At 38.0% G+C, this 27641-nt stretch overlaps 1 protein-coding gene across 1 annotated transcript; it reads left to right on the forward strand.

The window, feature by feature from the left end:
* Positions 1–339: 339 nt before the first annotated feature.
* stt3a (STT3 oligosaccharyltransferase complex catalytic subunit A) lies at positions 340–27605 on the forward strand. The gene is made up of 18 exons (XM_048237421.1): positions 340–514; positions 1186–1306; positions 1401–1461; positions 1549–1670; positions 4292–4437; positions 4561–4651; positions 4741–4847; positions 13042–13206; positions 17463–17643; positions 18158–18313; positions 19086–19177; positions 21389–21544; positions 23145–23333; positions 23443–23559; positions 23818–23920; positions 26816–27004; positions 27086–27201; positions 27323–27605. The coding sequence occupies exons 2-18, from the start codon at positions 1219–1221 to the stop codon at positions 27359–27361; spliced, it is 2118 nt and encodes a 705-aa protein (XP_048093378.1). The 5' UTR covers positions 340–514; positions 1186–1218; the 3' UTR covers positions 27362–27605.
* The last annotated feature ends 36 nt before the right edge of the window (positions 27606–27641 follow it).

The following is a 27641-nucleotide window of genomic DNA, read 5'->3' on the forward strand; positions in this document are numbered from 1 at the left end:
TTAAATATAGTTTTAGTTTCAGTTGACTATGCTTACATATCTCAAAGGCCATCGCCAGAGCCCGTTTTTGGAGAGCCATTCATTCTGGACTTATTCGTGAGCGTCCTCACGTGGAACCAGAACAGGAACTGCAACCAGTTCAGAAACCGGAAGTTTCCCGAGAGTGGCGGTTCTCAGAAATTCCCTGCCACCGCTGTTCACGATGACAACGCGGCGTTTGATTTGGTCCTCGCGGAACACCATACTAGGTACCTGCAAAAAGGACACGTCATTCTTGGAGCGCCCGGAACGCAGTGCAGACGGTGCAGACAGACTGGATTGATTGGCGGAGAACCAACTAATAAGGGAAGGCCTCCGATCTTGAGATGACATGATCTAGCCAATAACCTTACTCGTTACAATGGTCAAGGCGGGCCTTGAACGTTCATACAATTGGAACTTCAGTACTCGTTGGGTTGGGAAAAGTGCATGTTTGCGCCAGCACAGAAGTAAATGAGTGGCGTGCAGAAATCTGGTAAATATGCATGTGATTTTTAAAATGAGGATGTTTCATAGTGAATGTTATTCTAGGTTAGAAATATGAAAATCACTGTACGGTTGTTCAGATATTTAGCATACGTGTGCATGCCTCTTAACGCGACGCCAGCTAATGTCAGCGTTAGCTTGATACCTATCGTTTGAATATCCAGTACTGCCACTGTGCAGTTAATTGTGTTGTAAGAAAATATACATAACAGCTTTGCTAAAATGTGCATTAATATAGAGTTAGGGGAACTTCACACTTAATCATATCAATCCTACACTAGGTAATGTCCTTATGCTAAACTAGCTCTGACACTTCCTTGTTCCAAAAACAGCTCTAGTTAGTTGTGTAATTTCAGGTAACGTTAGGCGACTAGCTGCCTAACAGTTTGCCGAAAAGTTATACATTTTTGGCATGTGATATGCCTGTACATTTGTTCAGACATTGTACATTTAATGGCTAAGAGGAGTTTATGAAGCTGTGTCTGGTTTTGTAACGTCTGCACTTTTGCAAAGTTCAAGTCAAGACCAACTTCCGCAGTTTCCATGCAAGGAATGGAGATTGAATGTCATAAAATAGCTTCTTTTTTTTTTTTTTTTTTTTTTTTTTTTTTACTAAATAAGATACTTTCCCTCCGTGAATGTCTTCACCTCTCCACCTAGGAATTCCGAATTTGTCATTCCAGCCCTGTAAAAATGACGAAGTTGGGCTTCCTGCGGCTGTCCTATGAGAAACAGGACACACTCCTAAAGCTGCTCATCCTTTCTATGGCAGCAATCCTCTGTGAGTGTGCTTGTTACGAGCACTGGTTTGAGAAGTAATGTCACATAGAATTGCTCATGAGTAGAACTTGTGAACATGTTCTTTTTCCTTACAGCGTTCTCCACCAGACTTTTCTCTGTGCTGAGATTTGAGAGTGTTATCCATGAATTTGACCCGTAAGTTTTGCTTTGATTGGACTAAATCAAAATGTGGAATGTGTCAACACTGTGCAATCAAAACCATTGTGTGTATCACATCCTCAGATATTTTAACTACCGTACAACTCGATTTTTGACTGAAGAGGGATTCTATAAATTCCACAACTGGTTTGATGACCGTGCCTGGTATCCTCTTGGAAGAATTATAGGGGGCACCATCTACCCAGGTCTGATTTAACCCAATATTATAAATAATATAAAAAATATAATAAAATAATAATAAATGTGTTGTACACAAACTTGTGTATATGTAGGGGTGTCACAACCTCGGTTCTATGGTCCGTACATGCCACCTCGGAATATCAGGGACCGCCCTGTGATTACGTTGTTTTTCCACCGTGAGTGTTCATGTGCTTTGTCGTGCTTTGCCAACTTGAACTTCCACACTCTCTGCTCCAGTAGCATACATACACTTCCTCACTCTATCTCCCTCCTTCCCAGCTTCCCACACACACACACACACACACACACACACACGGAGCTCTCTTAAAGGAGCCGCAACACCATTTTACAACACCCCTCTCTCTGCCCCGCTCTCTCTCGCTCACTCAATGGACACGCGCGACTTGGCCAACGCAATCCAAATAAAACATTACAATCATGAAAGCAAGGACTCATAGAAGACGACTAGCTAAATTACTATTAAATCTGCTTAGCAACACTAGCATGCTGCACATATTTGTTTAAAACTCTTGGTTTCAAGTTGACTGATCATCTCAATACCAATGTTTCCCAAAAGTGCCTGTACCAAGGAGAACAAGTATTACCTTGAAACTTAAACACACATGGGGAAACTGAACAGTCCAATCAGTAGACTATGATAAGCTAGCCAACTATGCTACTATGCTACTTTGTTTACAATATTTCCAGGCTTCAACCACACAGCTGTGTTGTAATATAAATAGTAGGCCTATAGTGTGCCATACCTATAGGCTAATCTGCATAAAGTGCTGTCATAAATATCAGACATTCAGTATTCTCTCTTTTTATATCAGGATATAAAATAATACAGATATATTCTATTATATTGTAATCCTCTGGTGTTCTAAGGTAGGCTATTGAAACGTTATTTAAAAAATGCATTTTTGAAAATAGCTCTTTATTTGATTATCATAAGAATGTGTTTTCTATACAGATATATCGACATCGGTAAATATCGGTATCGGCCATAACAGCAAAATTAATATCGGTTATCGGTATCGGCCACAATTTTCACATCGGTGCATCACTAGCTAAATTAATAAATGTAAATGTTCATGCCTGTTCTGTGTAGTAGCTCATGGTAGGAACTAACTTAAAGGTGCTCTAGGCAATATTACGTGTTTTCTAAGCTAAAACATTTTTTTGTCACATACAGCAAACATCACCTCACCATCCGCTAGCTGTTTGTGCCCGACATTGTAAAAAAACGCAGTCTCTGGACAGCCCTGGCTCCAAAAACGGCAGCAAAACCAACTTGGTCCAGCGTGGACCATAAAAACATAAACTGTTCCAGCCAATCACAGACGAGATGCGCGTTTAGGAGAGTTTCAATTGCACGGGAGGCAGGGGGAGGGACTAGCGAGCTAGCTCTCTGTTTTGTTTGAACGTCAACAGAAGTGACGTTACCAAACATCGCTAAGGACACCTTTAAGCCAAGTTCATAATTTCAGAATAAAAGCCCTTGATATAAAGCCAGGTGGATACATTGTAGGTGTGTAGGTTTAAGTTGAGTTACTGTCACTCTAAGATTGTCTTGGTAGTGTCTAGGTCTAATTGAGTGAGGAACCCTTGGAGTTTTTACACCGTTAAAAGGCTACTGTGGATGCAATTGATAATGTTTTCTATGTAGTTAGTTAAAATAAAGGTTCATACTCTCCTTGAGACAAGCACTTTTGAGTCAACAACAATCCTTCAACAATTGTTAAAGGTTGTATCAGCGATAAAAAGGCCCAAACATAAATTCACATTCATCTAATCTTTCCTAAGGATCCGCTAGCTGCCCACCCCATAAGCAGGCTGACAAAAAAACGCGTCTCTGCAGGCAACCTAGGCTCTGAGATCTGCACACAAAAACAATTGCTAACAACAAGTGTTGCCAACCACTTAATGGCAAAATAAAGTGTTCCAACCAATAACCGATGAGATGCACGTTCAGGAGAGTTCCAATTGCACGAAGGGGGATGGGGAGGGAGTAGCAAGCTTTGTTTGTTTTGTTTGAACGTCAACAGAAGTGACGTTACCCCGCCATCGCTGATACAACCTTTAATGTTTTATTTTGTGCACACACAGGCACGCATGCACACACACAGGTGCGCGCACACACACATGCCACACACATACATACACAGGCACGCACAGGCATATACACACACACACACACACACGACAGTCACAAGTGAACACATACACACAGAGAAGCACACATACACAGAAGCAAGCACACACTCATTTACACACACACAAGTTGCAAGACTAGGGGGATGGAGTAGGAGACAAATTGACAAGCGTGATTTATTTTTGCGGAGAGAACGTGCAGGACTGGGCAGCGGTTATATTTTGTACCACTCTGAGGTACATCTAGTGAAAAAACAAGATTTAGAATCGAATTGTGATCTTAAAATCTAAAATTAAATCGAATCAAGCACTTGGAGAATTGTGACACCCCTAAGAATATGCTAATGAAGCTTGACTTGTCCAGAGTAAGGTCAATTGTAGTGTTGTAGAAATTGTAGTGTTAATATGTGTAATTGTTCTTTTCAAACATGCTCATGCCTGAGTGAATCTAACTCTTGTTTAATTTTCCTAGGCTTGATGATCACCTCTGCGGCACTTTACCATGTGCTACATTTCTTCCATGTCACCATTGACATTCGCAACGTCTGTGTCTTTCTGGCACCTCTCTTTTCATCCTTCACAGCCCTTGTTACATACCACCTTACAAAGGAGCTCAAGGTTTGATTTGTCATAGTGTCATCTTTATTACTGCATGTGTTCTAAGCAATTAAGTGATTTGTTTCTCTTAAAAGTGCCAGGGTAATATGTTACACGTCTCATTTTTGGTATCAATGGTATTAGGATGCGGGAGCTGGACTTCTTGCTGCTGCTATGATTGCAGTGGTGCCTGGATACATCTCTCGATCTGTTGCTGGCTCATATGATAATGAAGGTAAACAGATTTCTTCATATTATCAGTTAAGAAAAACTACGTTTTAGATGTAGCTGGTTATAATGAGGTTGTATTTGTTCTTTTTGTAGGTATTGCTATATTCTGTATGTTGTTGACATACTATATGTGGATCAAAGCAGTGAAAACTGGATCTATTTACTGGTCTTCAATGTGTGCACTTGCTTACTTTTACATGGTAAGTTGTGTAGTTGTAAATAAGTGTCTTATTTGTTGATTGCTCCTATGAATTGATCAACCAATTGACGGACCTAAACTCTCAGTTGTATTTTTCACTTTTGTAAACTTTCCCCATAGACTTTGCATTAGCACTATGACATCACAATGGACTAACTAGAAAATGTAATTTCGAGGAAATTACCAGTGCATGAAAATATAAACATACTGTATATTAACATAAAATGCAAAACAAACTTTTATTCGGAAACAGTTGGCAGGAGTCATAGTTGATAACAACTGACAGTTGAAATGTCTAAACAGTTAAATAGTTGAGTAGTTTAAATAGTTAAATTATTTAATAGTGAATTATTGTAGTGAGGACATTTATTTTGAAACAGTTGTGGGCAGAGGAAATAGGAACCGAATCTGTAGTCTTAAGAGAGCCAGATTGTATGCTTAAAGCCTGAGACAGAGTATATAGTTTCAAAGTTGAATTTAGATAGTGTAATGGATGTTGATAGACAGAAAGTTGAATGGATGTTGATAGGCAGATTGTTTAATGGGTGGATGAGTGAATGGTTTGAAGGGGATGAATGGATAGAAAGTTGGATGGAATGTGCCTTATATCCTTGTAGAATGGAGAGACACAGAGAGAGTTGGCCTAGTTAAGCAGAAAGCAGTTGATACAGGTGCAATCAGTTTAACTGGCCCTTTGATGGGTCCTAGTAGTGAGCAGCTGGAAGTTGATACAGGTGCAAATCAAGTTAATTTGCCCATTGTGATGTCATCAGCCCATGTTAAGGCTATGGGGAAAAATAAGCTTGTTTTTTATTAATATCTCAAAGTATAACGTTTACAAAAGTGAAAAATACATTCCCCACGTGTCCTTTTCAAGACCTACGAAGTTTCTACGTTAAACGGTTAAAGCTGAATTAGATGCAGAAATTTGGTGGGAAGAATAACTAGAAAACGCAATTCCAGGGAATTACCAGTGCATGAAAATGCAAAACATATGGTGTGAAATATCTTGTTAAAACAGATGATGTGCTAATTGGCAACCAACAGGATGAAGTTTAATATAGTTGAAATGACTGAACTAGGTAGATGAGGTTTAATATAGTTGGAATGACTGAACAGATAGGTGGATAGCTTAAAAGGTTAAATTATTTGCTAGGTAGATGAGGTTTAATATAGTTGGAATGACTGAACAGTTAAATAGGTGGATAGTGTAAAAGGTTAAATTATTTGCTAGGTAGATGAGGTTTAATAGTTGGAATGACTGAACTAGGTAGATGAGGTTTAATATAGCCTGGCCATCTGGCCTAGGATTCTAATTGCTTAACGGCAGTCTTAATAGAGCCATATTGTATGCTTTAAGCCTGAGACCGAGTATATAGTTTAAAAAATGTAGATAGTGTAATGGATGTTGATAGACAGAAAGTTGAATGGATGTTGATAGGCAGATTGTTTAATGGATAGTTTAATGGGTGGATGAGTGAATGGTTTGAAGAGGATGAATGGATAGAAAGTTGGATGAAATGTGCCTTATATCCTTGTAGAATGGAGACACAGAGAGAGTTGGCCTAGTTCAAAAGAAAGCAGTTGATACAGATGCAATCAGTTGAACTGATTCTTTGATGGGGCCTAGATTAGGGCTTTGACTTCATTATTCGAATATAATTCGATTATTTTAAAAATTAAAGATATTCGAACGAATTTTAGGGATCTCTTAATATTCTAACCTGTAGCCTATGGAAATATTTTTTTGTAAATGTATTTGGTTGTAGCCTAAACGTTGTTTTCAATTCAGATTCCGAGGTTTTTTTCACGCCTTCTGAAGTGAAATTGCGAGCTCATTAGCAAGGCTATTATTGGCCATCTGGGCTCCTGTAGGTTAGCATCCTGGCTGGTTCGCGGTTAGTGAGCAGCTCCCACATAGACATTTTTATTTTAAACTTAACCTTCCTCTGATTTTAATCACCTTAGTTATCAATCAAAACAAACAGGGAAAAGAAATGGCAACACAATCATTAAAAACACTCAAATAAATAAATGTGCAGATAAGTCTGAATGAAAAGCAGCACTGGTTGAAGCCTGGAAATATTGTAAACAAAGTAACGTTAGCTTAATTTGCTAGTTTATCATAGTCTATGGTTAGACTGTTCAGTTTCCCCACGTGTGTTTAAGTTCCAATTGAATACTTTTTCTCCTTGGGACAGGCCCGTTTGAGTCTTGGAAAATACTTTCCATTTGCATTGGGATTGAGATGATTAGAATTTAGCAGTCAATTTGAATGCAGTAGTTTTGAACAAATTTGTGCAGCGTGCTAATGATGCTAACCGGATTTAATAGCAATTTAGCCAGTCATCTTGCACGATTAATGTTTGGATTACATGTGCATGCTGAGGAGGGATGCGCCTGTTGAGAGGGAGAGAGAGAGAGTGCACGGGGCAAGGAGAGTCTGTGTTGAGGTAACGTTAGGCCTACTTCTACCGCCTACTCTGGTAGAGTTTGACACACTACAGTGCAAGATATATTTAGCCTATTTTATTTATGGACAACATAAGGCAGGAGGTGTGTGTTGCTTTTAATTATGAATGTTCTATCGAACGTATTTTTTATTGATATCAATTACATGTGCTATACATATCGCTATCGTTGGATCGCCCAGCCCTATGCTCAATAATAACAATTTTGACACACGCATTTACTCAGCCTTTCGTGCACGTAGTCTATTGACATTGACTGATACACTGCCCTCTGGTGGACAGAACTAATAGAACTTATGTTTGATACCAATATCGGTCTTACGGAAGACATTTAATGGTTAAAAAAATAATACTTATTCGAATATATTCAAATTTTAATATTAATAAACAAACAAACTTCGAATATGATTTTTTGGGCAAAAGTCAAAGCCCTAGCCTAGATGAGCAGCTGGAAGTTGATACAGGTGCAAATCAAGTTAATTAGTCCATTGTGATGTCATCAGCCTTATGTTAAGTTAATAAGAACTAGAAAACGCAATTCCAGGGAATTACCAGTGCATGAAAATGCAAAACATATGGTGTGAAATATCTTGTTAAAACAGAAGATGTGCTAATTGGCAACCAACATGATGAGGTTTAATATAGTTGGAATGACTGAACTAGGTAGATGAGGTTTAATATAGTTGGAATGACTGAACAGTTAAATAGGTGGATAGTTTAAAAGGTTAAATTATTTGCTAGGTAGACAAAGTTTAATATAGTTGGAATGACTGAACTAGGTAGATGAGGTTTAATATAGCCTGGCCACCTGGCCTAGGATTCTAATTGCTTAACGGCAGTCTTAATAGAGCCATATTGTATTCTTAAAGCCTGAGACGGAGTATATAGTTTAAAAAATGTAGATGGTGTAATGGATGTTGATAGACAGAAAGTTGAATGGATGTTGATAGGCAGATTGTTTAATGGATGTTGATGGATAGTTTAATGGGTGGATGAGTGAATGGTTTGAAGAGGATGAATGGATAGAAAGTTGGAGGAAATGTGACTTATATCCTTGCAGAATGGAGAGACACAGAGAGAGTTGGCCTAGTTCAAAAGAAAGCAGTTGATACAGGTGCAATCAGTTGAACTGATTCTTTGATGGGGCCTAGATGAGCAGCTGGAAGTTAATACAGGTGCAAATCAAGTTAATTAGTCCATTGTGATGTCATCAGCCTAATGTTAAGTCTATGGGGAAATTTTGAGTAGTTTTTAATAAATAGTTTAAAAAGTATAAAAGTTACAAAGATGAAAAATACAAAGCCCAGATGTCCTAAGTAAGACCTACGTAACATAGTTTGAATGAAGTTTCTACGTTAAACGGTTGAAGCTGCATTAATTGCGTTAGAAGAAGAAGAAGAAGAAGCCTAGGAAGAACAGTACAGTTTCATGCACTATAATAATAATAATAAGAAGAAGACTTCGGATAAGTGCATTTTCATGCACTGTAATTAACTTGATTTGCACCTGTATCAACTTCCAGCTGCTCACTATTAGGACCCATCAAAGGGCCAGTTAAACTGATTGCACCTGTATCAACTGCTTTCTGCTTAACTAGGCCAACTCTCTCTGTGTCTCTCCATTCTACAAGGATATAAGGCCAACCATTTTTCTTTGGCTCTTGCTGTACAGGAATATGTACTTGATGAAAAGACGACAGATTAGAAGTTGGAGCAGCTGTTCAGTGTTCAACACCAGATTCTGCATTGCCAAACTTGAAATAATAAGAAACTACTGACAACGGCAATGTCAATGGAGAAAAAGTGAACACAATATGTATTTATCATTTGGTCAACGCTCCCTGATCCCTTCAGAGACTTGGTTCCCCAGTAGCAATGGATATTAGGGAAGGAAGTGAAGCCCCATGTCAATGATCAATCCTAGAAAACTGTGAGTGTCTTCTGGGGTCTCTTCGTCCCATGCCCCTGCACTGTGTGTTTGCATACTACGGCCTACTAAGCACAACCTCCCACCCGTCGGTTGATAAAACCACATATGCCTGGGACAACAACATATACAAAACAACATAACAAGTCTATTTCAGTGTTTTAGTGGCAGTCTACACCACCCTATGCACGCCACCTAAATCTATACCTTCTTCCTCCATCCTCACATGGTCTTCAACATTGTGAGCGCAAGCTCATCAGCAGTCAGCTACCTCTTCAGGCCTGCAACGAGGTCTGTGTAGGTCTTTTCATCCTCCATCTGAAACAAGTAAAATCATACAAATGTAATACATTTATTAATTTACAAAATAAAATCAAAACTACGATGTATGTGTGTGTGCACATACATACACCAGAAGAGGTAGCCTTGAAACTATTGAAGCATTCTGAGTAACTCAAAAATATTCAGAAGCATGAAAAGTCATTTTATTACACATGGGTTTAGCTGCCCTAAATCTGATTGCCTGGCTGGCATCAAGATAAAGACAGATTACATTTCACCTAGTAACTAACTGCTGAAAATGCAATAATGACATTTCTGACATAATATGTGATTTCACATCATGTTTTCTATAACTACATATTGAGAGGACTAGAAAAGCTATCAAGTCATGTCATTTTAGAAAATGTTGAGACGAGCATGTCTGATGTTTGTCATTTATAAGTTAGCAAGCTAAATCAGTTCACTACAAACTGCCTAGCGAGGTAACAACTCGAGGACAGGCAATGTAGTAATTAGCACTACATTTCTGACAGAATATGTGATTTCACATCTTGTTTTCTACAACTACATATTGAGAGGAGAACAAATATCACTCAACTTATTTCATGTAGAGAACCGATGCAAACAAACGCAGCGCCCATTGATTTATCCAGCTTTGATGTGCTAACGTTATACTGACTTGCCAATAATGCTTACCTAACAAGCAAATTGGTACTAGAAAACAAACTTACAGGTTATATACTAACAGGTTTTTAAATGAAATTGTCAAATGAAAATAACTGACATCAAAAGCAAACGAGAGTACTGCAAGCAGTTCAGAGTAATGCAGCTAGCTAAAAGTTACATGACGATGCACAAATTAAGATTAACCATAACTACAACCAATGTAAAAACATATTACCTCAGTTTATCCAGCTGTGTGGTTTCCAGTCCAGGTAAACTCCAACAAAGTGCAGGTGGCATCTGGCTGTCCATATCAATATATACGACTGAAGTGAAAAGTTTTTTTTTCACGACAGATCTTCAAGTATCCAAAACATTTCGCGCCATAAATCCCTTAACCAATCATATCAAATTGAAGCTTATGTTGTCAGCATTACAGGGAAGATTTCAGAAATAAAATCAGTCATTGGACAGCTGAGATATTAAATGATTGGTCATCGTTAAAATTTTAACGAAATTAGAACAGTCGGGCTTGTAAGGGTTAAACCTCATCTACCTAGCAACCAATATAGTTTGTTTTTACTCTGTATGATATTTTACATCATATTTTTGCATTTTAATGCACTGTATTTCCTTCAGGAAATGCTTTTCTAGTTACAGTGCATGAAAATGCACTGTACTGTTCTTCCTAGGCTTCTTCTTCTAACGCGTTTAATGCAGCTTCAACCGTTTAACGTAGAAACTTAATTCAAACTATGTTACGTAGGTCTTACTTAGGACAAGAGTGCTATGTATTTTTCATCTTTGTAAATTTTATACTTTTTAAACTATTAATTAAAAACTATCAAATTTCCCCATTGACTTAACATTGCCCTTTATGACATCACAGCAATTAGAATCTTCAGCCAGGTGGCCAGGCCCAGCTCTGGCCAGGCCACCTGGATCAACTGTCAGTTTCTCAGGCTTTAAGCATACAAACTGGCTCTATTAAGACTACACACCCTGTTCAACTACTTCCTCTGCCAAAAACTGTTTCAAAATAAAAGTCCTCACTACAATATTTCACTGTTAAACAATTTAACCCTTTAAACTACTGAACTTTTTAACTGTTCAGCCATTGTAACTGTTACTTGTCATCAACTATGACTCCTACCCACTGTAGTTAGTTAGTATGGTTAGCATGTTAGCATTGCTAGCATTTTTAGCAAAACTGTTAACAATGATTAGCTAAGTTAGCTAAGTAACATGGTTAGCATGCTAGTTAGCATAACTGTTAAAAATGATTAGCTAAGTTAACTAAGTCACATGGTTGGCATAGTTAGCATGTTAGCATGCTAGTTATCATTTTTAGTAGTTATGTTAACTATGTTAAGCTAGGTTAGCTAAGTCGCCATGTTAGCATTCTTAGCATAGTTAGCATGTTTAGCAAATCTGCTAGAAAATGTTAGCTAAGTTAACTAAGAAGCATGGTTAACATGTTAGCATTGCTAGCACTGCTATAAAACATTAGCTAAGTAACATGGTTAGCATAGTTAAAAATCTTAGCATAACTGCTAGCAAACATTAGAGCCATTCCAACTTTCAGTTATCGTCAAATATCTACCTATACACAGCCATTAAACTATTTGCATATCAACATTCATTAAACTTCCAGTCTGTCAACAACTTTTAAACTATTTACCTTCAACTTTTAAACGGTCTACTTTTAAACTATCTATTAAACTAGCTATCTATCAACAACTTTTAAACAATCTACTGTCTATCAACAACTTTTAAACTATCAATTTTTATGAAGCTATGCAACCACCATGTCTATCCTAGCATCACCGTAGTAACCATCATTGTATTATCTGTTTTAACTATACATGATATTTTACATCACAACTTTAGCATTTTCATGCACTGGTAATTCCTTGGAATTGCATTTCTAGTTACAGTGCATGAAATTCTTCTTCTTCTTCTTCTGCTTTTATGACATCACAGCAATTAGAATCTTCTGCCAGGTGGCCAGGCCACCTAGATCAACTGTCAGTTTCACAGGCTTTAAGCATACAGTCTCATTCTATTAAGACTACACATTCTGTTCAACTGTTTCCTCTGTCCACAACTGTTTCAAGATAAAAGTCCTCGCTACAATAATTCCCTATTAAATAATTTAACCATTTTAACTATCCACCTATTTAACTGTTCAATCATTCCAACTATATTAAACCTCATCTACCTAGTTCGGTCATTCCAACTATATTAAACCATATCTACCTAGCAAATAATTTAACCTTTTAAACTATCCACCTATTTAACTGTTCAGTCATTCCAACTATATTAAACCACCTCATGTTGGTTGCCAATTAGCACATCATTTGTTTTAACAATATATTTCACACCATATGTTTTGCATTTTCATGCACTGGTAATTTCCCGAAATTACATTTTTTAGTTGTTGTTGTTGTTGTTGATTATTATTATTATTATTATTATTATTATTATTATTATTATTATTATTATTATTATTATTAAAACAAAACCATAAAAAATCTCTGTCAGTTTCATGCAGTTTTCAACAGCTATCAGGAATGTGCTTTGATTTAAGCTTTTAAAGCTGTTGGGCAAAAAAACCTTTAGTATTGCCGGCCATAAATCAATTTATAAAGACAATGTCATTTTTAAAGGAATGTTATTAACCGTTCTTCTATAACATTCTAACCAGTTACCATTTAGAGGAGAGGCCCTGGAACAGGAACAGAAAAATAATGTTTTTGCTTAGAATGAACCAAAATTAAAATCATTCTGTTTTCAGCCCCTGTTGACCTCATTTAATTGTAAAATAACTATTTTCACCTTTTTCAATTTTAGGTCTCATCCTGGGGTGGATATGTTTTTCTGATTAATCTCATACCCCTTCATGTGCTGGTGCTGATGCTCACAGGACGCTTTTCCCATCGCATTTATGTGTCCTATTGCACTGTCTATTGTCTTGGTACCATCCTATCCATGCAGATCTCCTTTGTGGGATTTCAGGTAGGTTTACTGGTGGATATATTGTTTTACTCTTGATCTGACAAGTAAATGTGAAAAACAAGACTGACTAGAAATATAAAGATCAAAGGGACATCACTTGATTAGTTGATGCAGGTACATGGTTTATTCATTGTTTTCTTAATGCCATGCCCAACATTCAGACACATTTAGACTGAAGATGCACCTATATGAAACGATAACCGATATTTATTAGTTTGTTGTGGCCGATACCGATAAGATGACTGATAATATTACTCTTGGAAAAATAACTTGTGAAAAGTGAATTTGGGGCAGCATTTAATAAGCATAATTTAATTGGAGTAATTTTATCTACCACTAATGATGGACAGAACTCCTAATAGTACAGCAGTCAACAAAATAGCTGTAGCCTAGGCCTATGTGTGGCTCCTTTAAGTGAACCTGACGTCATTGAATTGCGAGTGAGTGGCCAGTGACAGTGTATAAATCGTTTTCACGTGGAGTAAACGTTCAACGCAGATAAACGGCTAAGCTGGGAAAAAGCTATAGTGACCAAATCAGAGTTCGTAAGGGGAAACTTGTGTTTAGTTTCAACTGCGGGTAACTGACTAAAGCTGCAACTCTCGGCCTGTATCGGCCTCGGCTTGTGTCCGTCTACTCTGTTGCGCACAACCTGTTGCAGCAGAAATAAAAGAGGTTAGCCCCAAAGGTTTTAATTACTTATAATGATGACGACCTGTCTGGAACTGAAGCAGGAATGGTTAGCATATTTCTCGGTAATAATACAAAACCCAATCGAACGAAATGTAAATATAAAACTAAAATACAACTTAGTCTACTTATCTACTCGTCCCACTGAAGAGTTTGTTTATTTGTTTCCCTGACTAGCGCAGAAGTGCAAACAAACCAGCACAAGAGGGCTCTAGATAGGCTGAGCGCCGCTTTGCTTAGGTTAAACAGAGGATCATTCACGAGGATTTTGGCCTGCACAGATTCAACGCAGATACACAGATCTTGTTATTGGTCAAATACATCCACACTGCTGACATAATTTTGAGAAAGTATAGCCAACCAAGCTCAAGTAGGTCAGTGTAGCCAGGTGGGCCTTACATACGCCTAGTTGAGAAATTTGGGCTTTAAAAAAAATATCGGCGCAAATTATGGGCCGGAATTCTGTTATCGGAACGATGATAATATTTTAATTTTTTCACTTATTGGCCAATAATATATCGGCCGCAGATATATCGTGCATCAGGCACGATACCCCTGCACTCTCAATCCTTCAGTAGTAGTAATTTATTTATTTTTGTTAATGGTTTTATTCATGTTTCAACAATGCAAACACGCAACAGCAATGCTTTAAAAACAAACAAAAAAAACACAATGAAATAAAATTTTACATCATACACGTGGCTTAGATAGGTACAAAAACAACTGTTTCACTAAGGCTGTGTTTAGACGATATCGATCTGAAGAGAAAACACAAAAGTGGCATTGCGATCTTATTCCGCGTTTAGACGAGCGTTTATGGGGGGAAATCGGTGTGCATACGGTGACACAAAAGTGTGTGAAATTCAATGTAGTATGCAAGACGGGTGGCTAGGTGGCAGTGTAAACACGTACACGACGAAAGCCACTGTGAGCAGCTCGGAGCAGACTTTTGCGTTTTTACCCTTTAGACGGGAATGTGACGGAACGTTTTTAAGATTTCCACTCTCAAAAAGTTTTCACCCGTGAGCATTGTCATGTAAACAGGGCCTAAGTATGAAAGCTTCAGCAGCTGACCAGTTACTGATTGTTCGAGATGTAGTTTTATGAAATTTGGCTGTAACCAAAATTTAAAATATCCAAAAGGTAGGAATGCCAGACAGATGGCAAGTGAATATTTAGTTCAAGCTGACCTTTCAAAATGGCCTTTTTTGAGGCAGTCAATGTCACTAATATGACATTTTTATATACTAACTATTCTATTCTGTTGTAATTAACAATTTTGGGCTTGTGTACCACTATGGATCATACTCGTCCCTTTTAGATGACTTCTTGTAACATTACGGACAATCTTTAAGACCACAAAACTTCTACATATGTTTAAAGCCTGCTAGAGCACTTGACTAGAGGTCGGAATGTAATTGGATGATATATTTTCTAAAATCCAGCGATAACACAATGCGTGCCAACTTGCAGGACTCGACAGTAACGGTTGCCCAGTTGCCCCAGGCAACCAATTTTTGACAATTGGCAACCACTTCATTACTTCTGGTTGCCCCTGTGGCAAACACACAATTTCCCCACATGTCGTCCTGTAGTCTGATTTATTTTTTCATTTTTGGTATAATCGATACTTTTAAGAATGAATGTGTTCTTTTGAAGTAACATGCGTGTTAGGCCCTAGAGCCTCCCGTAGCCTGTGGCTGTGCGTCTTCTCTCCTCACACACATGTATGCGCAGCTGTCATGCCATAAACAGAGAAACATGGCTGCTAGTTTAAGTGATGTAACACATAATAATAGGCTAATATCAAGTTGAATTGCTCACTTGCATCTCTCAACTTTGCGTTGCTAACCTACCTAGGCTGTGGGATTTAGGTAATTTAGGCCTACTATTGGGTTAAACGTCATTTAGAAATATGCTACGCAACCTTGGCAAACTTTTATATCTGAGGAGAGCTTCTTGCTAATTATCCCGCTAGCTCAGGTAATGTCTGTCATTTGTGTAGTGGTCACTAAAATCATTAATGAACATAGCAAAACACTTATCTCTTCTATGATCCCAGAAAGATTTTTTTCGACTTGTTTATTTTTTGAACATTTATTTTATCTAATAAGATAGAAAACATAATGAATTGCATCCACATATCCGTACGCACTATACGCAACTATTATTCATAGCCTAACACACAACCAATGTGCACTCAATCAGCCCTACACATCACATTAAACATAAATATATACTGATAGTATGTATCTATGGAATTAAAATAGCCCCACATCACATACCCTTCACCATACCTAGAGATTGGCATGGTGTTATTTCAGTTAGCCTATTAGCTGGTTTGATGCTTGATAGACGAGCGTTTATGGGGGGAAATCTGTGCATACGGTGACACAAAAGTGTGTGAAATTCAATGTAGTATGTACGGCAGGTGGCTGGGTGGTAGTGTAAACACGTACACAACGAACTAGCTAATAGGCTAACTGAAATAAAACCATGCCAATCTCTAGGTATGGTGAAGGGTATGTGATGTGGGGCTATTTTAATTCCAAAGGCCAAGGGAACTTTATCAGGACGCATAGTATCCTGGATCCATGAAATAACTGGCCTTAAAAATTAAAAATCTGCCTGCCTCTATTGGAATTTAACATAGGGGTACCAATACTTATGACCCCTGTATTTTAAGGAAGAACATTTATTTATTTATGATATGATTTATGATGATGATTATTCATTCACAAAGAAAATTGGTGTACTTAAAGGTTGGATATTTCCTCATTTCTTTTACTTAAGGTATTAAGATCAATTTCCAAAAGATGATTTTATATTCCTCTTTTTAGTCAACTTTAATTAGTTAATTACTTTCACTATTGACAATATAGTTAATATAGTTAATTACTTTAACTATTGGCTGACTAAGGGTTAACATCGAAAACATAGCCTGAAAAAGCAACACTTACACTAATAATGTTTGAATGACTGAATAAAAAAAACCTAAGGACATTTATCCTGCAGAAGAGTTGCTGCTTATTCTGCAGCTCAGAGCTGTTTTTAAAGTTGAGAAATATTCAACTTCTAGCAGAGAAACGCCATACGTCACGCTGTTTTTTTACAGCTGACCAATCACAAGAGTATTACCGAGACCTGTGGTTTCCCATGACAACAACTAAAAAAATGGAGAAGGTGACAAAACAGCGGTCGTGAGACCTCGTTGTTTTAGTGTCTGAGCATAGGGAATTGTTTGACATGACTTCACAACTTTACCATAACATACCAAAAGCAATTGCTACCGCCAACGCCAATTTTCTCTTCCGCAACATTTTGTATCCACACATAACGTTGGTCACTTTGTCTATTGCAAAAAAGATGCTTCCCGCTGCTATTTGGAACAAACACGATAATGTACCCTAAGATAGGAATACGCTTTGCGTCGGGCTAACAATACACTTTGCATTGAGTTACGCCAAGATAGAGCCCAATGTCAGGCTTACCACCTATTGAGATATTTTGCATTCCACACTGTTTGAGTAATTGTTTTTATTTTCTCTTCAAAAATTCCATTACAGCCAGTGCAGTCATCAGAGCATATGGCAGCTTTCGGTGTATTTGGCTTATGCCAGATTCATGCTTTTGTTGATTACCTGAGGAGCAAGCTGAATGCCCAGCAGTTTGAGATTCTGTTCAAGAGTGTCATATCATTGGTTGGCATTGTTCTACTGTCTGTTGGTGCTGTGCTCATGTTGACTGGTAAGGATGTTCTCATTTGACCATTTACTTTGTAAATGTTCTTATTAATGTTAATGGCTGACATGGGTTATTTGGGTCATTCCACCTCATATCAATTATCAAGCCTTTGTCATCTCAGATGTAAAACATTTTTTGCAATGTGCAATTTATCCACCTGAGACAAATGGCATATTAAAGGATGCTGATAAAAAGTCATGATTACTGCACACATATGCCTTAGTAGTAAAATACTACTTTTAAATGTGCAGGTTTATTACAAAATGCAATGTCACATATGTCATGAGTTAAGAGACATCACACAAAAATCAATGTCATTGTGGAATACTGTGTCTACATTGATGGATGGATTTTTTTACTTAAAACTGTCTGTCTGATTTTTTTCTGAATGCACTGTAGCTAGATGATTCGTTCAGCTTCTGAAGAGACTGAATTAAAAAAACTTTTTTGGGGCAACATTATTAACTGTTCCATTAATGCATTCGACTAGTCTATTTACCCTTAAGTTTATCCATAGGTAAAATCTCTCCATGGACTGGGCGTTTCTATTCCCTTTTGGACCCATCATATGCCAAGAACAACATCCCAATCATTGCCTCTGTCTCAGAGCACCAGCCAACAACATGGTCCTCTTACTACTTTGACCTACAGCTGCTTGTCTTCATGTTTCCAGGTAAATAGAGACCTGAAAGAGGAACATGTTCCTGCATACAATTAAAAAGTTAGGAAAGAATCCATTAAGATGCTTTCTGCAAGTGTGATGGTCATCACTCCATTTCCTCTAATCTTTGAATTCATGCAGTGAAAGGAGGGGATCCCTGGAGCACACAGATGTCGAAGTTGCTTATTTTTCATTGAACGGTGTGAACAGTGCAGCACATGACTTGTTAAGGCTGCACCGTTCACAAATAAAAGACAAGCAACTTTTGTGTGCTCTGGTGACCCCCCTTTTACAGTAATTAACATGTGTTTGGTTAGCATTGAGTAATTAACATGTGTTTGGTTAGCATTGGTTAGGCTAAGCTTGTCACTGCTAACTGTAACTTTTCAGCCCATGCATATGGAATTAGGCTTGAAAATGCACCAGATGAATAAACAATGATCCTAAACAAAATGGCAGAAGCAAAAAAATACAGCCATTTTAGGTTAAGCAGATTGTGTAGTCTATGTTGTGGTGTTTCTTGAGTTGCCAATCTGACACGAGCACTGATCAATCGCTGGCTTCATTAACAAGGCAGTCATATTTGGGGCAGCATTGTAGCCATTGTCACCATTGGGCCTTATTTGCCACTTCTGTTCGTTTTAACTGCAGAGCAGTCAGTACCTGAATTTAGGAAATAACATTTTAGGATAATTTAGAATAATGACAGAGACTGTCTGTGTGTGTAGACAACACACCCCTGTATGCACTGTACCTTTTATCATGTACATTTTTCTATCAACAGTGGGTCTATATTACTGCTTCAACAACTTGTCAGATGCCAGAATTTTCATCATTATGTATGGAGTTACAAGCATGTACTTCTCTGCTGTTATGGTAATTTCTTCATGAAATATTTTGGTACACTTTAGTTATAGGTAGTTTCACGCTCCGGGTCAGTGTCTCACATTGAAATAGCCCCAGGGCTCCAGACTAACTTTTTGCACTGGTGCGCCTAACTTTTTTTCTTAGGTGCACCAGCACAAAAGTTAGGTGCACCCAAATTTTCAACCACATCGCATTTAACACCGCAGCAGGTTCACTTTTTTTCCTTAATTACTGTCCTATATAGGTTGTCCTATGACTTTATGATTTACAATTCTACAAGAAAAGTAACTTAATGAAGTGTTGGTGCTTTAAGTGCTTCACTGAGCTGAAATTTAAACTTAAAACATCTCAAGATGAATTAAATAAAAATAACAGTGAGTAAATTAACAGTGCATGTCTTTTAAGGGCTTCAACCTGTACATTTCATGGCTCAATGTCTTAAATACTATTGTTGGATTCTCTGGTTGTTGCGTTGTGTTTTAGTTCTAATGTCTGTATTGAAGATGGTCAATAAAGCTTGACGGCGGGATCAGGATCGGCGATTAGATGATGATTTATTGTAGATGGTACAACAATGAATAACAGAACACAGGCTAAGTCTCAAACAGTAAAACTGTGCAGAGTCCAAAAGTTGTGGTTGTTATTAGAAGCGGCTGCTGAGCCTCCCGACAGAAGATGCTCCTCGGGTCGCTTCCTCGATCCGTCTCCGAGTCAAAACCTAAGACAAAGCCTGTTATACTAAAACATACAAACGTCAATCATGCCAATGTGGCAGGTGCCAACCAGTGTACACAACCCGGCCCTGGCCAGATGGAGATACTAGCCCGAATAGGCAGACCTGCTGTCTCCCTCGGCCCATGTTATCACTGATGTTCCTCGGATGTTCCTAAACATCGGCCTGTATGACCTTCCTGCTGGTACACAGGCCTAAGGCACAGTTATGTACAATAATATGGACCTCTCCCTGTTGTATACTACACACAGAAGTAACATATGAACACATCAGAATACAGTAAGAATACCCCAGAATTCTACACTATCCTTCATGATCTTTAGGCCTTGGCTAAACCAGCTCGCCATGCTAGCACCTTCCATAGAAATGTATTTAAGCAGAATTTAAAGAGATGTTCCAAGTAGCCTGGGGGATTTTTATGTGAATTTTGCAATGATTACAATAATCATTTGACAGTCCCACAATGCAATTTACTTTTTAATTTTAGTATTTTTAAATTTTCAATAAGAACATCACTATGGTTAATGCAGTAACGAAATGGTAGGCCTATTATTAATAGCTATTGCAATGACTTGCCATGCTCAATCTAAATGTGTCCATTCAATTCACCGTACACAATGACCACAGTTATACATGCAGGGAATATTCGGGCTTTAAATGTAGCAGTGATATTCGGATTTGCGCCAAATACCGGATTAAATTGATTGATGCCATCAGAATGAGTTTACACAACTTGCGCGCAAAACTAATATTGCTGTTGAAAACCGGGTTACTCCCTGCATGTAACTGCGGTTAATGACTCACTCCTTTTCGGCGATATCTGTACCTCTGTCGTTCGCGAAGGCCTTGTATGCATTGTATGCATTGTTCGCAATTTTAAGACGTCTTTTCATCTGCAATGACTCCTATAAATTTGGCGCAAGTGGCATTCCTGTACGTCGGGTTTACGTTCAAACTATTTTTCTGGTGAATAATTATTTCGGACTGAACTTGGTGAAGGGAAGTTTCACTAGGCCTATCGTAGATGACATTGTATCGGACTCGTCTCAGTCCAAGTTCAGTTTAAGATCTCAATACAACTCTTTTCCTTCTCAATCTATAAATATTGTTCCTTTTAGGAATTAGGGGTTAGGAGAAACAGATCAGCTCTTATTTCAAAATGTTCCCCTCTATGGGCTTTGATTGATAAAGAAAAACTACATTTGTTTCAGATCCATAGCACACCCATAGCATGGAAGTATGCATACCGCATACCTATGCATACCGCATACCTTACCCTGATGGTGAAACTACCTTTTGGATTGTATTTTAGTATATACAACTTCTGTTCCGTCACCTCACATTTGCTAAATTAGGTATTTGCTGGGAAATGTACGTGTAAAATTTAATATTTTTATTATTAAAATATGAAATGTAAGAGTATCTAGGATTTGGAGGACTTGCACAGCATTTTCACAGTTTATGTAATAGGTGTCTGATGTTTACAGGTTCGACTGATGTTGGTCCTGGCCCCAGTTATGTGCATTCTTTCAGGGATTGGTGTGTCTCAGGTGCTCACAACCTATATGAAAAACTTGGATGTGAGCCGACCCGACAAAAAATCAAAGAAGCAACAAGATTCCACATATCCTATTAAGAATGAGGTTTGGTACATTTTTCACATTTAAGGATATAATTAAAGCGTAATTCCAGAGTGATTTCAACCCAGAGTCTATTTCACCATGACAACGACTCAAACACACCCTCGAGAGTAGTGCTGGGCGGTATACCGGTTCACACCCTATACCGGTGTATATTTTCGTTATGATATGAATTTTTAAATATACCGGTGTATTTGGTTACACAACGTTTGGAACGCTGCGCCGTGCGACAGTGTTTCAGACGGGACTTTTTTTCCCCCACACGCACGCATGGTGCGACTGCGAGGCATAGCTGGGCATAGTGAGGGTAAACACAAGGTGTTTTAAGTTTTTCCCCTGAAGTATGACCCTTAAGGCTTAATTTCTCCTTGGGTAAGGGGTTTATTTAAGGGTGTTGCACAGAATACCTTAAATTGTTTCTTTAGTTAAGGAAAAACGTTAAGGGATACTGCATTGAAAGGGATTTACCGTCACGAAAATTCTTTTGAGATTGTTCAACATTTGTAACTAGTTGGCTAGTAGGTGATGTCGTTAGTTAGCAACCCACCGCACACAGTGAAGTTTAATGATCTTATCATTCATCTCACCTTAAGAATATTCGCTGAAATTATCCAGGTAGCAAGTAAAGCATGTTATAGACATGAACTGAGCTATACTAGCTGGCTAGTTAGAAATGATCCTGACTGTCATCAGTGCACCAAAACGAACTTTTTTGTTAATGTTTTGCCTAGCGAACCGAACCGAAGCTCATGGCCGGCTAACAAGACATCCGCATTAAGTTAACGTTAGCCTACCACTAACGTCATGCAAACCACACAATAACAATAAGGCATGTTTCTGATAGGCCTATTTGACAGAGTAAGCAGAGAGGTTTTATTTTAAATTGTATCATTTTCAAAAAAGTATAATTATTGCAAGTTGCACTACTTTTTGTATTGGTTTTATACAAGATGTTTGTGACATTTGCACAGTAAAAGTTCTGTATTTTGACTGCAATTGTCTTTGCATTCTGATGCAGAATCATGAGTGGCTCTTTGTAAACAGCATCATTTTCTGGGGCCATGCAAAACTGCATTACCACTAGTGTGGAGTTATTCATGACAGTAAAATAGACCATCCTTAGTCAATGTACTGCAGCAATTCCTCTCTCAACCTGCTGTGAACATCTGATTATGCATGGAAAAAAAATACCGTCATACCGTGAAACCGTAAGAATTTTGAAAAATACCGTGATATACATTTTTAGTCATACCGCCCAGCACTACTCGAGAGCTATATTGCGTTGACTAAAGGAGTACAGACTTTGACCAGCTTCAGTGCCTCCAGCCAAAAGGCTAATAGTGGAAGTGCTTGGGGCAGGCTGCCAAACTGGAGGCACTGAAGCCGGTCAAACTCTGTACTCCTTCGGTCAACGTGGTCTAGCTCTTGAGGGTGTGTTCGACTCGTTGTCTTGGTCAAATAGACCCTGGGGTGAAATCGCTCCGGAATTACGCTTCAAGGAACTGTTTGGTGAACCAGTATATCAATGTTGGAATTGCCATTATGAAACAAAACTGGGGGGACATGAACTTAAGTAATAACTTGAAGGATGTTTTTAATACAGGTTGCTAGTGGAATGATCTTGGTCATGGCTTTCTTCTTGATCACATATACATTCCATTCTACTTGGGTGACCAGTGAGGCTTATTCCTCTCCCTCTATTGTCCTCTCTGCTCGTGGAGGAGATGGCAGTCGCATCATCTTTGATGATTTCAGGGAGGCCTATTACTGGCTTCGACACAACACCCCAGAGGTTGGGCTTTTATTTGACATTGGAATAATTGTGTCGATTTAGTTTGTTTTTGTTTACAAATGATTATATTCTGTTGATTTTAATTTCTGTCCATTTCTTTGTTCTTCAGGATGCAAAAGTAATGTCATGGTGGGATTATGGTTATCAAATAACTGCAATGGCTAATCGAACCATCCTCGTTGACAATAATACTTGGAATAATACTCACATCTCCAGAGTAGGCCAGGTAATAGATGACATTGTATTATGCCCAGTTATACCCACATTGTGATTTATAAGTGATTTTCTAATAGATTTCCTCTGCTTGCATATGACAAAAGCATGTGTGAAAAGACAAAATGTTGTGTCAGACAGAGAGATATTACAAATATCAGCCAATCAAAAGATTTGGATTGATATGAGTAATTATGGGCTTAACTGTATACTTCTGTCAATGGATGGATGCGTAATTGGACACATTACAGGTTTGCTTCTCATTTTGTAGGCCATGGCTTCTACTGAGGAAAAGGCCTATGAGATCATGCGGGAGCTTGATGTTAGTTATGTTTTGGTCATCTTTGGTGGACTAACTGGTTACTCATCAGATGGTAAATATGGCCACTCTTGTATTCTCAGAGAAAATGTGTCATACTTTATGTTGATATGCATGTTGTATGTATGTAAATGTGCTGGTGGATATTCATAATGAATATTTTATATATCACATTTCATACGCAGAGGCCATTTAATGTGTTCCACAAATAAAGGTAAATTACCAGATACAAGTAAAAAAAGTAACTAAATATAAATTAAACAAGTTAGTGGTAAAAATCTTTATTACCTAAAGGTGGTGCTATAATAATCAATTTAAACTAGGGCTGTCAAGCGATTACATTTTTTTAAATTTATTTATTTATTTTTATTAATAACATGCTCTGTGATTAATTAATCTAAATTAATCGCATGCATCCATTTTTGCTATGAACGTACATTTCAATTCAAAATCTGGCAGATTAGTGAATCAATGAAAAGCCAAACCAACAGTATAGACTTTAAGCAATCAGTTTCCACCTAGAATCGTGATAAATTTATTATTTTATCAATTTATTTTTATATATTATTTTTACTTTGCCTTTGTAAATGGCCTACTTTTCATGGCTTGTCCCCCTTGTACACAATGAAAATGCTTTTGTTGTGGAGATGAAGGACTAACAACAGGCAAACACCAAAGAGCTATATCTACTGATGAGGTAATGTTTCAGGATTCTCGCGACATGTTTTTAGCATGGTAAATGCAAATGACTGAAGTTTCCCCTCAATGTTGACGTGTGCAGTACCCCTACACCGAGGTAATGCAGTCGATTTAGTAAGGGAGTGTCAGTTAGTCGGTCATATGTAGCCTAAACAATACAATTGCAAAGTTAACGTTGACAAGGCTAGCGGCTAGCATTATTTATTATCATGAAGGGATGTGCTCGAACTCGTAGCCTACCTCCAGGTTGCTTTGCATTGAGGTGATACTTCAGACTAGGGATGGGCGATATGGCCTAAAATCCATATTGTGATGTATATCATTATCTGAAGAGGGTGCAATGTATATCACAATGTATAAATTATAATAGAACCATTTTAGAACAGAATAGTACGACGGAGTATTAGGGCCACATAAAAAGAAAAAAAATATTTTTGCCATGGCGAGATTAAACTCGACATGTTGACTTTAAAGTCTCTGGTGTGTGTGGGGGCCAAAAATAGGCTACACGTCCCTCCATAGACAGAGTGGGATTATAAGTGTAAAGTTTGTGATCCTACTCACCTTTTTAACATGTTGCTTGAAAGTCAGGTTACTGTCCAAAATAATGCCTAAATATTTATATTCATTGCTGTTATTGAAATGCATGCACTATGCCATTAATATAGCTAGAATGTATCCATAATGTTTCTATACAAAATGTTATTTCACTGTTTTACGTGGGTAAGGCCACCGCACATCCAAATAACTGTCCTTCATGACCCACAGGCAGTCACTCCATGCAAAACTATTTTTTCTAAAACTGCTTTTCCATGTCTCACCTGCAATACAAATAGGAGGCTATAAACACAGATATGTATAGGCCTACTCTTTTGATCCCGTGAGGGAATATATGTGCATGTAGCCTATTTTATTTATGCACTATGTGTGCGTGTGCATGTAGGCTACTATGGGGTTGCCTGGTCGGGAGGACTGCTTCATTCGTCCCTCCATAGACATTCAGCAATAGGCTGTTTTGCATCCATTAGAAACAAACAAGCAATGTGAAAGTCTAGGATTGGGGAGAGCACTTAGTATGCCTAGTCTAGTGCATAAGCATGAAGTTGAACCTTTAGATGAAAAACACTCTTTAAAAATAGGCTAATAAACCGCTAATGGCATTTACTTTTGACCATCGCATTTATCAACTGTAACTTCGTGATTAGGACTTAACAGGAAAGTATTTGGCTGAGCAATGGAGGTTAATATGTTTTGTCCACATGATGTATGAACCTATGTCTATGTCTAATCACTGTTGCACTCGAAGAAAACTTGAATGTTTCATTCGTCCTCCCTTTCAATTGTCCCGAGCGGTCGTTCTCTCTCCAAACTTTATTCTCAAAATGTTGAGTTTAATGTCGACACGTCGAGATTAAAGTCGACATGACATTTCGAGAATAAAGTTGAAATATCGAGTTCAAAATCGTCAGGGCAAAAATATTTTTTTCTTCATGTGTGGCCCTAATACTCCGTCGTAGAATAGACCCTTAGGAAAGCCAAACTGCTAAATATATATTGTTTTTTAAAAAGAAAGAAAGAATCGTAGTATGTAAAGTATTGGGTTTCTTTCCTTTAGTGCAAACCATTCTAAAAGGCACCACACTGCGTCCTGCATTCTCGGACTGGATCTTGCCCATTACTACTTCAGACTTGGGTAGCCGATATTGAAATGGATAAAGAATGAAATGCGCTACTTCGTCTGTAAAGCGTCTCTCACTCCCTGCATTTGCTACTCTATGGTCGAGAGCATTGTCCCGCCCAATACACCGTCTGATTTGTTAGTTAGCACGAATGTAGCCAATCAGAAGTTTATTTGTCGCTTCTAAGCAAACATTTTCTACCGAGCTGCTCACAACTTGCATTATCTATCGGCTCAAACAAGACTGAAAACTTTCTACTTAGAACTCCAGGGGCTGTATCAAAATAAGTCTGCACATTTTCAGTAGATACATTATTTCTTCCAGTAGAGGGGTATACAATAGCACAGGATACTAAAAGTATACTAACACTGCACCATTCTCGGGTACAAATTATTTTATTTATTCCAGTTTACTTAATTTGGCATTAAATCATATCCATAACAATAATGTGCCCCGGGAAAAAAAAAAAGATACACTTGGAATATTGATAAACTATTTAATAACATTGTTAAAGCCTACCAGATATTGTGGTGATATTCTCTTGGTCCATTTCAAACTATTGTCTTTTTTAGACATCAATAAATTTCTCTGGATGGTGCGCATTGGTGGAAGCACAGACACTGGGAAGCACATCAAAGAGCATGACTACTACACAGCAACAGGGGAATTCCGTGTAGACCGAGAAGGCTCACCTGTGCTGCTCAACTGCCTGATGTACAAGATGTGCTACTATCGTTTTGGTCAGGTCTACACTGAGGCCAGTAAGTGGACTGAACTTCTTGGTGGTAATGTCTGGCATTTAAAAAGCCCAGATATTTAATTGTTTTTCCCCCACATCATAGAACGCCCCCCTGGATATGACCGAGTGCGCAATGCTGAGATTGGTAACAAAGACTTTGAGCTTGATGTTCTTGAAGAGGCCTACACCACAGAGCATTGGTTGGTCAGGATATACAAGGTCAGTTTTACATGCACATGCATGCACTATGATTTATGGATGAGAGAATTGCAGTTGGATGTGTGATGTTTGTGGTCATGGTTAAATACAGTAATTTATCAAATTCTGTTGAACCCAACAGGTCAAGGATTTGGACAACCGTGGTCTTTCTCGAACGTAAAACTCAACATGGAAGCAAAGAGCACTGAAAGCCTTCCCCTGTCTTCTGCAGATGGGTGTGAATTATTTTGTATTTTGTTGTTTTTTTTTTTTTTTTTTTTTTTTTTGTCTTTTTCATTGAGAATGGTCTCATCTGGAATTGATGGAGAAGGTGACAAAGTAGTTGGTCCATCAAGTGATTCTAAGAGCTGGTTGTTGTGGATTTTGAAGGTAAAACGGTGAAATAAAAGGAGGTGTTGGGGAAACATGTGGAATGTGGTTTTTGTAAAAATGTACTAATC

This window comes from Alosa alosa, chromosome 2 (genome assembly GCF_017589495.1).
Source record: "Alosa alosa isolate M-15738 ecotype Scorff River chromosome 2, AALO_Geno_1.1, whole genome shotgun sequence".
NCBI classification, from domain to species: domain Eukaryota; kingdom Metazoa; phylum Chordata; class Actinopteri; order Clupeiformes; family Clupeidae; genus Alosa; species Alosa alosa.